General features: G+C 45.3%; 7 protein-coding genes across 7 annotated transcripts; 2 read left to right on the plus strand and 5 right to left on the minus strand.

The window, feature by feature from the left end:
• Nucleotides 1-262: 262 nt before the first annotated feature.
• On the minus strand, nucleotides 263-1614 carry UTP6 (snoRNA-binding rRNA-processing protein UTP6). The gene has a single exon (XM_020213951.1). It carries the CDS (start codon nucleotides 1576-1578, stop codon nucleotides 337-339), a length of 1242 nt encoding a protein of 413 aa, XP_020072901.1. The 5' UTR covers nucleotides 1579-1614; the 3' UTR covers nucleotides 263-336.
• Nucleotides 1615-1667: 53 nt separating this feature from the next.
• CYBJADRAFT_165250 (uncharacterized protein) lies at nucleotides 1668-2772 on the minus strand. Its single transcript, XM_020213952.1, has one exon. It carries the CDS (start codon nucleotides 2669-2671, stop codon nucleotides 1889-1891), a length of 783 nt encoding a protein of 260 aa, XP_020072902.1. The 5' UTR covers nucleotides 2672-2772; the 3' UTR covers nucleotides 1668-1888.
• A 1664-nt stretch (nucleotides 2773-4436) lies between these two features.
• On the plus strand, nucleotides 4437-5369 carry ECM11 (Ecm11p; the record flags this gene model as incomplete). The annotated part of the gene is made up of 2 exons (XM_020216105.1): nucleotides 4437-4465; nucleotides 4547-5369. The coding sequence occupies 2 exons, from the start codon at nucleotides 4437-4439 to the stop codon at nucleotides 5367-5369; spliced, it is 852 nt and encodes a 283-aa protein (XP_020072903.1).
• Nucleotides 5370-5472: 103 nt separating this feature from the next.
• Nucleotides 5473-6240, minus strand: RPS17B (40S ribosomal protein eS17; the record flags this gene model as incomplete). The annotated part of the gene is made up of 2 exons (XM_020213488.1): nucleotides 5473-5886; nucleotides 6238-6240. 2 exons carry the CDS (start codon nucleotides 6238-6240, stop codon nucleotides 5473-5475), a joined length of 417 nt encoding a protein of 138 aa, XP_020072904.1.
• A 482-nt stretch (nucleotides 6241-6722) lies between these two features.
• On the plus strand, nucleotides 6723-8154 carry ADA2 (chromatin-binding transcription regulator ADA2). Its single transcript, XM_020213953.1, has one exon. It carries the CDS (start codon nucleotides 6943-6945, stop codon nucleotides 8095-8097), a length of 1155 nt encoding a protein of 384 aa, XP_020072905.1. The 5' UTR covers nucleotides 6723-6942; the 3' UTR covers nucleotides 8098-8154.
• A 2-nt stretch (nucleotides 8155-8156) lies between these two features.
• CYBJADRAFT_159877 (homeobox-domain-containing protein) lies at nucleotides 8157-9401 on the minus strand (the record flags this gene model as incomplete). Its single annotated transcript, XM_020213489.1, has 1 exon — nucleotides 8157-9401. One exon carries the CDS (start codon nucleotides 9399-9401, stop codon nucleotides 8157-8159), a length of 1245 nt encoding a protein of 414 aa, XP_020072906.1.
• Nucleotides 9402-10461: 1060 nt separating this feature from the next.
• CYBJADRAFT_165254 (Gfo/Idh/MocA family protein) lies at nucleotides 10462-11699 on the minus strand. Its single transcript, XM_020213954.1, has one exon. It carries the CDS (start codon nucleotides 11667-11669, stop codon nucleotides 10575-10577), a length of 1095 nt encoding a protein of 364 aa, XP_020072907.1. The 5' UTR covers nucleotides 11670-11699; the 3' UTR covers nucleotides 10462-10574.
• Nucleotides 11700-12070: the final 371 nt, after the last annotated feature.

Raw genomic sequence — 12070 nt, forward strand, 5'->3', positions numbered from 1 at the left:
GCAACCTTGACACATAGGCACATGGGACAACGAGTAGTGTATTGATTCATCAATTTCAGCAATTATAGCATACATGAGGATCATTCTGTCTCCATAACACCTGTACGTTATAAGACATGTTGCAGCTGTTGTGAAGGTAGAGTCGTATACGTCAGTTTACGAGAGGTCTCAGCATTGAAGCAGTATTGAACGCTTCAGTATCAGAAGTTGACTGAAACAGAAGCCAATTGGGCAGAAATGGACACACAGGTTACAATAGCAATCCGCTTACATCATATATTCATGGAATACATACACACACTTCCACATCTATCAGCAGGGAGTGTCAAACCTTCTTCACAATCTCTTAGTAATGGCACGGATGAGTTGTCTTGTGTTCTCCTCGATAGACTCATCCTCCAGATACTTGTTGAGAAACTTTGCAAATTGAGACTTCAACTCTGTCTTTGCATGCTCATCCTGAAGTTTAGCCTTATAAGCCAAATACTTCTTTGTACAGCTCTGTAACAGTTCAACGAATTGCTCGTTTTCGAATGATACGTTTCTAATTGGAAGAGTGACATCGAGGACAACGACACTAGGCTCGTTCTGGAACTGTCTCATCAAGTAGTTGATGACGTGCTGTTCCAAGTATTCTCTGTTCAAGCCGTCAAACTTATCCATCAACGACAGGAACTCCAAACACAAGTCATACTTGAACTCGAATTCGCTGATATTGGTGTTGCGCTTCAACTTGTACAACGTTTCGATACATACGTCAAAGACTGTGAGTGCAATGTCACCTCTCAATGCAGGGTTTGTCTCTGGATTACCGAGCATATTCATATCAGCATCCGGCAAGGTGTTGAGCTGTGATTTGAGCTCATCGTTGGTCACACTTGGTAGTTCAATGAGACCGTCGTCCTGGCCCATGGACTTGGCTTCACTCTGCTCGTGCTCCAACTGTTGCTTCTCGGTCATCAACCCAAGAATTCTTCTTCTTGTGAGCAGCTTTGTAATGTACGACAGTTCGAAAATGGTGTACGTTAGCCATAATTTCTTAGAGTCCTGGTTGAATCTAAGCGCACGTTGGAACAGCGTTCTTGCATTCTTTGCACTGCCGACGTATTCGTATTCAAAGTTTGCGGCGCTGATCCAGGACGCCACCGAGGTTGGATGCAATTGCAGCAGTTGTGTATAGATCTTATAGATCTTTTTGAACATCTTTTGCTTTCTAGCAAATCTGATGTAATCTTCCCAAATGGTGAAATCGTTAGGGAACTTTTGAACCGCACGATCATAGATAAACGACACACGTCTCTCATAGGCCCAGTCTGAGATGGAGGGCTTCGTATTCACCAATCCAACAGACGATAGCCTTGTGTAACGTTTACGACGCAGTTTTTCAACGTTACTTTCGTATTCGGCGTATTTGGTATAATCCCTTGGCTTAGACCCACGGCTCGACAGCCTATGTTCAAAATCTGTTCTTCTTCTCATGATGAGGTTGATCTCATGCTTATCAAATAGACCTTTCTTCTGAAGATCCTCTAGTTCAGGAACAGATTGCTCCAAGTAGTATCTAACTTTAGCAGACATTGTTTCCCCTTCGCTTACCAAAAAGACAGGTGCTTTGTATGTGAGAACATCACAAGTGAAAAAAAAAAGCGGATGAGCTTTGAAAATTTTTGGCGATGAGCTCTCGGTGCACTTTTATTACGTAAGCCATCACCTCTGTACGTTGGGGATGGTGAACAAGGTGGCTATATGGGGCCATTTGGTATATATGGGGGAGTTATATATTGCTGTATCAAAAGATGAGACATATTAACGATCATCGTCCATTGTATGCGTCCTATGTATACTTTTTCTGCGGTTTTGCGATACTATTATACGTTTATCAGTACATTCAGTCCTTCTTTGAGGCAATGCCCAGCTCAGTGGTAAACCCAGGTGTATATCCCAGTTCTTTGATGAGTTTCTTGTTAAATCTTGTGTAAAGAGTCACGAATACAAGAAGACCACCAATGGTGGCACTGGCCAGGGCAACGATCCACAAGAACTTCACGCCAAATCCAATTCTGACAGTGAAGAACGTGTCGTCATTGTGTCTATGGGACTCTTCAACCCAGTTGACGCTGAATTGGATGGTGAGCTGGTCACCGATGATGTACCGCTTTGTTTGAGAGCCGGATGCGTAACCGATCATGGTCATGATAGTGCCGTCCTTGTGCTTATGGGCCATGACGTTCATGGTGGTGTCGATATCGAGATGACTCGTCTCCAGATGACCTCTAAAGTTCAGGGTGAATGGTATGGCGGCATCCTGTGGATTGGACGAGTAAGGAACACGGCATGAGAATGGCGAGTCCTCGTGGATGTATAGCTGGAACAGGTGGAACTGCTCGTCTGTCAATGCCACGGTACAGTTGAAATCATCAGAGATGCCGTATCTCAAGGAGAGTGGCTTGCCCGTCTCAGCACATACTGGGAACTGGCCATAGATGATGTTGCCATCAGCGTCAAACTTGTGCTCACCGGTATCGATCTGACGCTGGATACATTCCACCGCCACGTCATCACCGATGGAGTAAGGAGCAATCGTTGGCGGTTTCAGCTGTTTGTTCAGCGGGAAAACCTCACACAGGGATAACGGTACAAGACCGGCAAGCAGCAACAGCGGTAGTCTCATCCTCGTCTATGAATCACCTGGAGATCAGTGCAGAGAGTCCTTAGCGATTTGTTGTTGATCCAATTACAGTGTCTCCCTTCGAAGTGAGAATTTCACATCGGTATTTGGCGCACTGATTTCTACAGTTACCGCGTACATCAAAACTTATGACGTAGTTTCATAAAAAGCCCCTTAAGCCTGATCAAAACCAATTTTAACGTGAACATTCATTACAAACGCGCTGTTAAACAAACCCGTTGTTATACAAACCACTATATAAGCGTAGTCTTTGCTGTAGCAGACGGAGTGGTGGCAGTGGCAGCGTTCTCCAAGTGCACCGTTGAAGACTTTCTAGACGAGCATTCGCTCTTGCACTGACAAACCTCTCTTTCAGCAGTCTTCAACTCAGCCATATCGTCTGAGATCTCATCGAGGATCTCATTTTCACGGTCGTAGTCATACTCTCCACACCCGTCAACCTGGCACTTTTCACCAATGCTGAGCACCTTCTTCATCACGCGCAGATAGGCGTCGATGTACTTCAGCTCAGAGGTTTTCAGTCTGCGGTCCAGCTCATCTTCAAATGTGTCTGATGTGATGCATTCCTTCAGCGCATCCCTTCTTCTCTCCAGGCTCGGTATTGTGAGCGAGTCTACCTGGGTGAGGACATTGTTTGGGTGCACCATATAGAGACAGTCCATGGTTGTTTGGCAGATTCAGAGGTCTTGTGAATACAGTTAGAGGAGGCACTATAAGGGGGAACAGTCAACGGCTTACTATTGGCTCGAGATACCTAGTTTGATCACACACCGACTGATGTATATGGCTAGTGGAGGCTGTTAAACCATGGAAGACAGCAAAAGACGGCTATTGTCCAACCTTATATAAACAACCTCGGAAACAGACTCAAAGGGCTGAGCGACAAGCCTAATATGAATGAACTGATCAACAGTCACACAAACCACACACACTTTCATAATCATACAGCAGCAGCAGCAGCAACCCAAAAGGGTGCATCGTAGCTATCCGTATAGCCTGAGACGGTGTGTACCAACAGGAACCTTAAAGCAATGAGCGTCTACAGCTTGCGTATCGAAGGGGCGGGGGAGTAATTCGATGATGGATACACTCGTAGCGTTGCTTGCTTTTTGCTATCTACAATAATAAAAGGCACAGTGAAGGCATGTGCTTAAAGGCTATATGTGTGTAGTGTTCACGTCAGCATAATCACACAATCACGGCGGGCTCGTCCAAGCGATAGTTGATTGGCTACGGTTGTCGTTCCAGTGGTGCGTGGGTGTGGTTGTGTCAAGAATTAGGTGTCATCTTGCGGCGTACCATTAGGGGTTGCATGCTGGAGAGCGAGAGAGCCGGATTCTGTATCGAACAGATCGGGGGAATCGAGTATCGGTGGTGATCCACTGTTGATTTGAGCTCGGTGGTGTGGGTGTGTAGTCGTGTGTGTATGCTATGTGTGCTGTGTGTGTTGTGTGTTGTGTGTTGTGTGCCCTGTGCTGTGTCTGCTTACCAGTCGTTTGCTTCTAAACGTCCCATGGCAAGCTCGGCCTGGCTCTTCCGATGTGCATTTCTAGGGGGTTGCGCCTTGGGGGCCCAGACCGCCCTCCAGCGGATATGTGTTTTCTGGTGGGGTTTGCTTGCTTCGCAAAATTGTGTCAAAACTGTCAAATGTTTTGCAAAATGAACAACAACAACAACAACAACAACAACAACAACAACAACAACATAGAAATACACAGCGGTTAGTTGAACGAACCAGGCGGTCAGCATGAAATCCGCAGCTTCAATGCCGAAAAGGTTTATAGCGATACACTGAATCATTTCAACCAATTCTGATCAAGTTAAGATCACTAACCGCTCTGTCTACTTGGTTTCCAGTAACACATCAACTACAGCGGCTAATGCAACGGGTAAGGCGAAGGTGGTGCCTGTGAAGAAACAGGTCAAGGTGAAGACCGAGCCCGGTTTGAAGCAGTCGAATAAGCCAGTGTCGAACCATGCAACAAAGGGGATAGGTCCAATAACACCCGATGAAAAGCTGACTAAACCAGCGATGAAACCGATTGATAGGCAACACGTTGTGGATCAACCTGCTTCAAAGCTGTTATTGCCGTTAGAGAGCACAGAGTTAGATGACACCCCAACCAGGAAACGATCCTCCTCGAAAAATGACGATTTGACTTCAACCAACAAGCAGAAGAACCCAAAGGTTGTACCATCATCTTCCAAGCCTGTGCTGAAGTTGAAGTCTTCTGTGGGCGGTGGAGGTGGACCACAGCCCATGAACGAATCCACACCAGAAACGAAGAACAAGAGGAAGCAAACAGAACTTGTCCCATGCTTCAAGCCACCACCTCCGTTTACTCTAATTCCGGAACGCCTTGTGGATAATGAGGGTTTGAACTTTGACGATGTGTTCAAATCAATTGACAATCTGATGTTAAGAGGCGAATATTCAAAGGTTGTGTGCGGTGGGTTTGACAACTGGATGGCGCATGGTGTTTCACTTGTCGATAAGCAATACCGCTTGGTTGAAAAGATTGTCAGTGCCAGGATGAAGCTGAGCTTGAAGTTTGAGTTTGTCTTTGCACAGTTGAACCGGCGCGGGTCTGAGTTGGAGACAAGGCATCTTCAAGTCAAGGAGAAGTTGCAAAAACTACAGAAACTTGGAGATGAGATTAAAAACTCAATCAGTTTATAATAAGCTCGATATTATGCTAGAGATTTCTACAAGCCTTCCTTTACCTTAAACCAGTGATTATATTTTTACAGAAGAGAAGAGACTAAAAATATAGGAAAAATGCTTAGTTTCTCTTTCTGAAACGTCTCTCAGCACCTCTTTGAGAAGAAACAGCAATGACAGAGATTGGCAAGTCGAAACCCAAAGACTTAACCAAGTCAGCGGTTTGTTGGTCAACCTCCAATTGGTTCTTGGTGTGAGACAAGTCCAAAGCGGAAACTTCTGGAACGTATTGGTCCTTTCTCTCACGCTCCTCCTCTTGCAACTTGAAGGAAATACCTCTAACTGGACCCTTTTGAATTCTCTTCATCAAGTGGGTGGTGTAACCAGCAATCTTGTTTCTCAAACGCTTGGATGGGATGGTAGCAATCTCAGAGGTCAAACGCTTGTTGGTCTCAAAGTCCAAAGTCAACTTTGGGTAGTAACGCTCAATCAAAGCCTTAGAAGCTCTCTTAACGGTTTTTGTTCTAACACGACCCTGTTTGTATGGTTAGTAACTTAGTTCGGCGAATGGAGAATTCAGTTATGTACATAGTCCACGATGGTATTTGGAAAGCTGCTAACAACGTTCAAATAGTTAGCTGAGGATGTGAACCTTAAATGACCAAGGGCTAACCATTTGTGTATGTGATAAACTTTGCCCTCTATGATTGATATTTCATCACTTGTTTTACTCTCCATATATCTTTGGTTACTGACCTGATCTTCGCTTCCATAGGGTACACACCCTCAAACGTCAGGTTAACCGTCCCACACAGACGAACTTAGAGCATCCATATTATCCATCGAGGCACCCAATACAATAAACTCATCGATGAAGAGTACATACCATTTTTGTTTATAGATGTTGAGATAGTTCCTTTCCTCTACAACGTTGTCAAGGAAGTTCACACTTTTTCAACAAATTTCAACATTTTTTCCCTCCTACGCACTCTGAATTTGTATAGAGCTTATGTAATCGTGACAGCCAAATTCCGCGTTTTCTTATGTAACGACACAACCTCTGCGTCACCTTGGTGTTAGGATGTATTTCATCTCGATCCGCGCCCATCCAATTGCAGTCATAAATCTGGTGTTCAGGTGTTCCCTTTCTTGAAAAACAAAGCCCTACCTCGACATCACGTGTCTGTAATGTCGAGGGCACCAATTGTGTGTTTTCCTCTGTTTGTAAACATCCCCTTCTCGACCGAGTCATCGACGCAAGAACAGTAAACAACGGAAGCACTAAGAAAGTCATCAACGACACCAGTAGAAATCAACAAGTAACGCATTAGACATTAGGGCTCCACAGTGCTTGAGACCCCTGTCGTTTACTTCCTATTCCGGATTGATTCCCACTGTTCATTCCATCGTTAACCTGTTCACAAAGCATATTTGATATACACAATAGAGGCAGATGTCAGCATTGAACAAATTCCACTGCGACGTGTGCTCGTCCGACTGTACAAACCGTGTACGTATCTCATGTGCAGTGTGTTCTGAGTACGATCTGTGTGTTCCATGCTTTTCGCAGGGGTTGTACACTGGTAACCATATGCCTTATCATGATTACAAAGTGATAGAAACGCATACTTACCCCATCTTCGACGAAGACTGGGGTGCTGATGAGGAACTGGCACTGATCACTGGTGCACAGACGCTGGGTCTGGGTAATTGGCAAGAGGTTGCTGATCATATAGGCGGTCGTTCAAAGGAGGAAGTTGGTAAGCACTATGAAGATATCTACCTCAATTCCAAGGACTATCCTCTGCCTGAAATGCATAAGGACTTTTCACATGTTAGTACCACTGACTTGGCTAAAAGGCGCAAAGCTCGTATAGATGAGAGGAGAAATGCCCCCCTACCACCACCAAGGAAACCACAGGCTTCTGTACCGTTGTGTCACGACATTCAAGGCTTTATGCCTGGACGTTTGGAATTCGAACATGAGTTTGAAAACGAGGCAGAGATGACAGTTAAAGACATGCTATTCGATCCAGATGACCAGCCCATTGATATTGAGCTGAAGCTGGCTATATTAGATATCTACAACGAGCGGTTGACCACCAGAGCTGAAAAGAAGAGACTGCTCTTTGATAACAACATGATGGAGTACAGAAAGCTGGCTGCTGTCGATAAAAAGAGGTCAAAAGAGGAGAGGGAGCTGTACAACAAGGCTAAGGCATACGCTCGTGTTATGACACCACAGGATTTCGAAGGCTTTACAAAGGACCTGTTGAGCGAATTGCACTGCCGTATTCGTATAAATCAACTCCAAGAGTGGAGACGTAACGGTATCACGAATTTGGATGCCGGTGCACGTTACGAGAAGGATAAACTGACGAGAATGCAACATCTACAGAGATATGGATTGCCTAATGCCAATGGATCACGACACACTGCTAACTCGTTACAGCATTCCACTGCCAGATCAAAACAGGACGGCTCTCTGAAACGTGGTCGTCCATTGACGTATAGCGACATTCAACATGCACATGACTTTCATTTGTTAAGCCCTGATGAACAGGAACTGTGTCTACAGTTGAAGATGTTGCCGAAATCGTACATCGTTATCAAAGAATCCCTATTCCGTGAAAGTTTGAAGAGTGGAGGTGTCTTGAAGAAGAAATCGTGCAAAGAAGTTTTAAGAGTTGACCCAGTTAAGGCGAATAAGATCTACGACTTTCTACGTCAACAGAATTGGCTTTAATGTGTATAAAAAACATTTCTAATCGTTCATTCGTTATTGGTTCGTTCTATGTATCTGCTTTACTCTACCAACTGTTTCATCTTCGGTAGACTTACCACCGATGAATCCTTGGTGTCAGGCTTGATATCCTTGTTGAGGCAGATCTCCGCTAGTGGCTGTCTCTTTACACTTTCACCTTCAATCGTTCTCTTCACAGGCGATTTAACGGGTGAAGATTTTGGTGACACGTTCTCACTATGCACTGGAGATGAATGTGTCTCAGAGGTTGCCGGTTGTGAGTTAACTCTCATTACTGGCTTCTGTCTCGATCTATAACCAGGTGGCACTGGTGTCATTATCGTCTCTGTCTTCACTGGAGAAGTGGAATGCTTTGTCAGACGGAATGTGAATGTGTTTGGTGATTTAGAGCTTGACGAGTTACGCGGTGGACGTGATGGTGTATTGTGAACTGGAGAAGATGAGCCATGCTGTGGCTGTTGTTGATGTTGAGGAGGAGAAGTTGGCTGGTAATCGGTCTTCAATTCGCTGGACACTGGAGTAAATGGGGTCATCTGTGGTGGTAATTCCAAATGATGAACCTCTCTCTGGGTATTTGATTGACGTCTAAGGGTTTGTCTTCTGTTCTGGAACCAGATCTGTACAGCCTTTTCGGTCATGTTCACCTTGGAGGCAATCTCAATTCTCTTTGCCCTGTTTGGGGTTTGTCCGAGTTGGAACTCTGCCAACAACACAGCCAACTCGCCTGGCGAAGTTCTTCTGCGCTTGCGACGTGCCAATTGAGCGTTGTCAATAGAAGGTTCCTGTGAAGGGAAGGTCGATGGAGAGTGGGAGATGAAGGCAAACGATCTCTTTTCAACCAATGGCGATTCCTGTTGACCTGCAACTGGTTGACCTATTGTTGAAACAGGAGTATGTAACGTTGAACTTGTGAGTTGTGGAAGTGATGTTGTAGAGGACGAATGGTGTGTGCTTGTGAGGCTTGGCTTCGTAGAGACCGGCGTTGGAAGAGTGAAGGATCCCCTTGGTGTTGCTGAGATCTTTGAGACAGACGTGAGTCCACTGAAAGAGTGGGAGTGGTGGAATGCTGGTCTCACTTTGTCAAACTGCAAAGAATCGAAAGATGGTAATCTAATCGGAGTTCTCATGTCCAGAGGCTTTAGCTGTGGCTGTCTGGCATCCTGTACTGGAGACACAGGCTCAGAGTGATCCTTTGGGGAGTTGAGTATGGAGGATAACGGTGGGAGTTGTGTACCGGCTCTCTGTGAAGATTGTGTGACGGATGGTGGGCTCATGGTCAATGACATAATAATCAATAGGGGATCAGGCTTTGGAGAACTTGAGAAGAGAAAGCGTGCGTGCGTGTTCAAGTAGCCTGTGTCCTTGTTTGTGAGATTTACGGATTCTTTTATACACGTAGACTCAAAAGATCAAATATCTCTCATTCATGCAACATTTCTCTGAAAGGTTTCGTGTATATGCCTACAATTTAAATTAAATAAAGTACGTGCTTCTCGACCCATTCGCCGAGCAGCTACCACTTTCAGCTACGTCCTTCTGTACAACCTGTAGGCACGATGCGGTTCATTTGGAACAAGGAAAAGGCTCCAAAAGGAGTCGTTTGTTTACACTTTGAGTGAACTTTAGCATGCGCTGAACCTTTGAGTTTTCAACCGCGTCTTCTGCCTTGCGCCGACGTGCAGCAAGGCGCGTGTGAATTGCAAACTCTAAACCGAAGGCGGTACCAAACACGCTCTGTTGATGTTGTTTTCTGTTTGTATTGCTGAGGTATGAAGTTTGCCTGTTTCTGGTGAAAGCGTGTTTTGTCTATAAGCCGGGTCGCTCTTCGCTCATGTGGCAGTAAGTGCAACAGGTTTGGTTCATCAAACCGTCGTTAGGTGTGTGAAGCCTCTTTGTTGAAAGGGACAGCCTTGTCAATATGGGATCTCTGGTTAGAAATTGATCAGATCCATCCTCAAACAGCGTGTACTGTATACCAATGGTCTGAAAACACCACGCGTCAGTCGCCTTGATTTCAATTGGCTGTCTGGTAGATTTGTTGTTGTGAAAACCTACCCTTTAAACGATGTACTCAATTACCAAAGGTCCCGTTTTGTAGAATCCAGGCACGCCCTCTGAGGTCCTCACGCACCACAGGGACTGTGCATAAATTAGCCGTTTTGGGAAGATCCAGGGAAGGTACGTTCAAAGGTCTTTGAATGCTTTTAAATTAAACACGTTAGTTGAACAAGGCCTTTAAATTGCATACATACACACCTTTAGTTGGAATGAATAAATTAACGACATGGTGAATATTTAACAGGTGGATCCTAAAGGCAGGATTAGTACGCGTGTGATACATGGATTGACACGATAGTTAGTTTGAACTGTTTTTTTTCATTGAATATAAACGTATATACACATGACCTCATATCTTTATCGTCACAACTTATTCATCTAGTGCCAATTCACTCATGAATCTAAGCATTCAGGACTTTTACTGGCTTTTGCGTATCCAAGGATTCAATCACAGCATTGACAGCGTTCATTGCCATGACACCGTCATCTGCAGTACAGGTTGGTTCCTCCTCACCTTGGATGACGTTACCAAAATGTTCCATTTGAAGTGCAAATGGGATCGAGCTGAGATCCTCGTCCAAGTGCTCCTTACAAATCTTTTCCCACCAAGAAGGTTGCTTCAAATCCTTCTGATGGAAGAGTCTCAAATCAGGCACACTTAATGACCCCTGGGTTCCGAAGAATCTGTAGAAAACACCATCCGTGGAATCCTCAATCTGAGGTATAAGTGGGTTCTCTCCTGTGCCCATTTCGAAATTTGCCGGTGAGACAACGTTGTCACAGACTATAAAGGTTCCTCTAGTGCCATTGGCAAATGTCATCAGTATGACAGCACCTTCCTCCACGGAATCTTCTGAAGGGTCCCTGGTCTTCTCCACGGGCGAGGCGTACACTTCGCTCAACGGACCCAAAAAGTACTGTAACAAATCCAAATCGTGAACCAGGTTGATGTTTAAGACACCACCGCCTTGTTCCTTCGAGCGTCTCCAAGGAGCCTGCTCAAAGTATTCCTCGCATTTCTTCAAGCACCAAACCGCATCAACGGCAACTATCTGTCCACACTTGTGCAAGTGTCTCTTCGTCGCCATGACATAGGGGTTAAATCTTCTGTGATGGCCAACCAAGAGCTTCACTCCGTGTCTCAGTGCAACGCGCTTCAACTCACGGGCTTCTTCAACGTTTGGACTTATAGGCTTTTCAACTAGAACGTTGACGTTGTTCTGCAATAACAACTTTGAAATCGCATAGTGTGTGTGGTTTGGCGTGCAAACCACGGCACCTTCGATCTTCACCCCACTCTCCAAGCACTCCTCCACAGAGGAGAAGAACTTGACGCCTGGGAACTCCGCCAGGGCAGCCTGTCTCTTCTCCTCCGTGAGGTAGGACTCAACGATCCCCACGAGGTTCGTGGAAGGACAGTTGTTAACCGCGTGGGCGTGACGTGGTCCAATGAGACCATAGCCCACCACAACAACGTTCGACACAGCGATAGTCATCCTTATAGTCACCTTTCAGCTATTATCAGCTACTCTCGTTAGCCAGGGAATGCTTCTTTAGCGCCGTGGCTTCATACACCACGTTGATCACAGTACACAATGACTCATGCACGGAACGTATATATAAAGCCTCGTGGTCCTGGGGAACCGCGGCTGTTATAACTCACCAGAACGTGGAAGCCAGCTATTAGCAACCGGAATAGAATACAAAGTTCAAATGAATGCTTCCTTCACAGAACGAATGGAGTGCTGGGGGTAGAAGGATTTTTCTGTTGATGAAACAAAGAAAGTAAAATGTCTGCAATGGAAAAAGTTTTTATGGCTGTCTCGAGACTGTGGAGTTGCTTTTTTTTTCTCTTTGTGACACCATTTTAGCCGCCTGAGCTGGGGAAGAGCGTCTC

Source organism: Cyberlindnera jadinii (genome assembly GCF_001661405.1).
Source record: "Cyberlindnera jadinii NRRL Y-1542 unplaced genomic scaffold CYBJAscaffold_1, whole genome shotgun sequence".
NCBI lineage: Eukaryota > Fungi > Ascomycota > Saccharomycetes > Phaffomycetales > Wickerhamomycetaceae > Williopsis > Williopsis jadinii.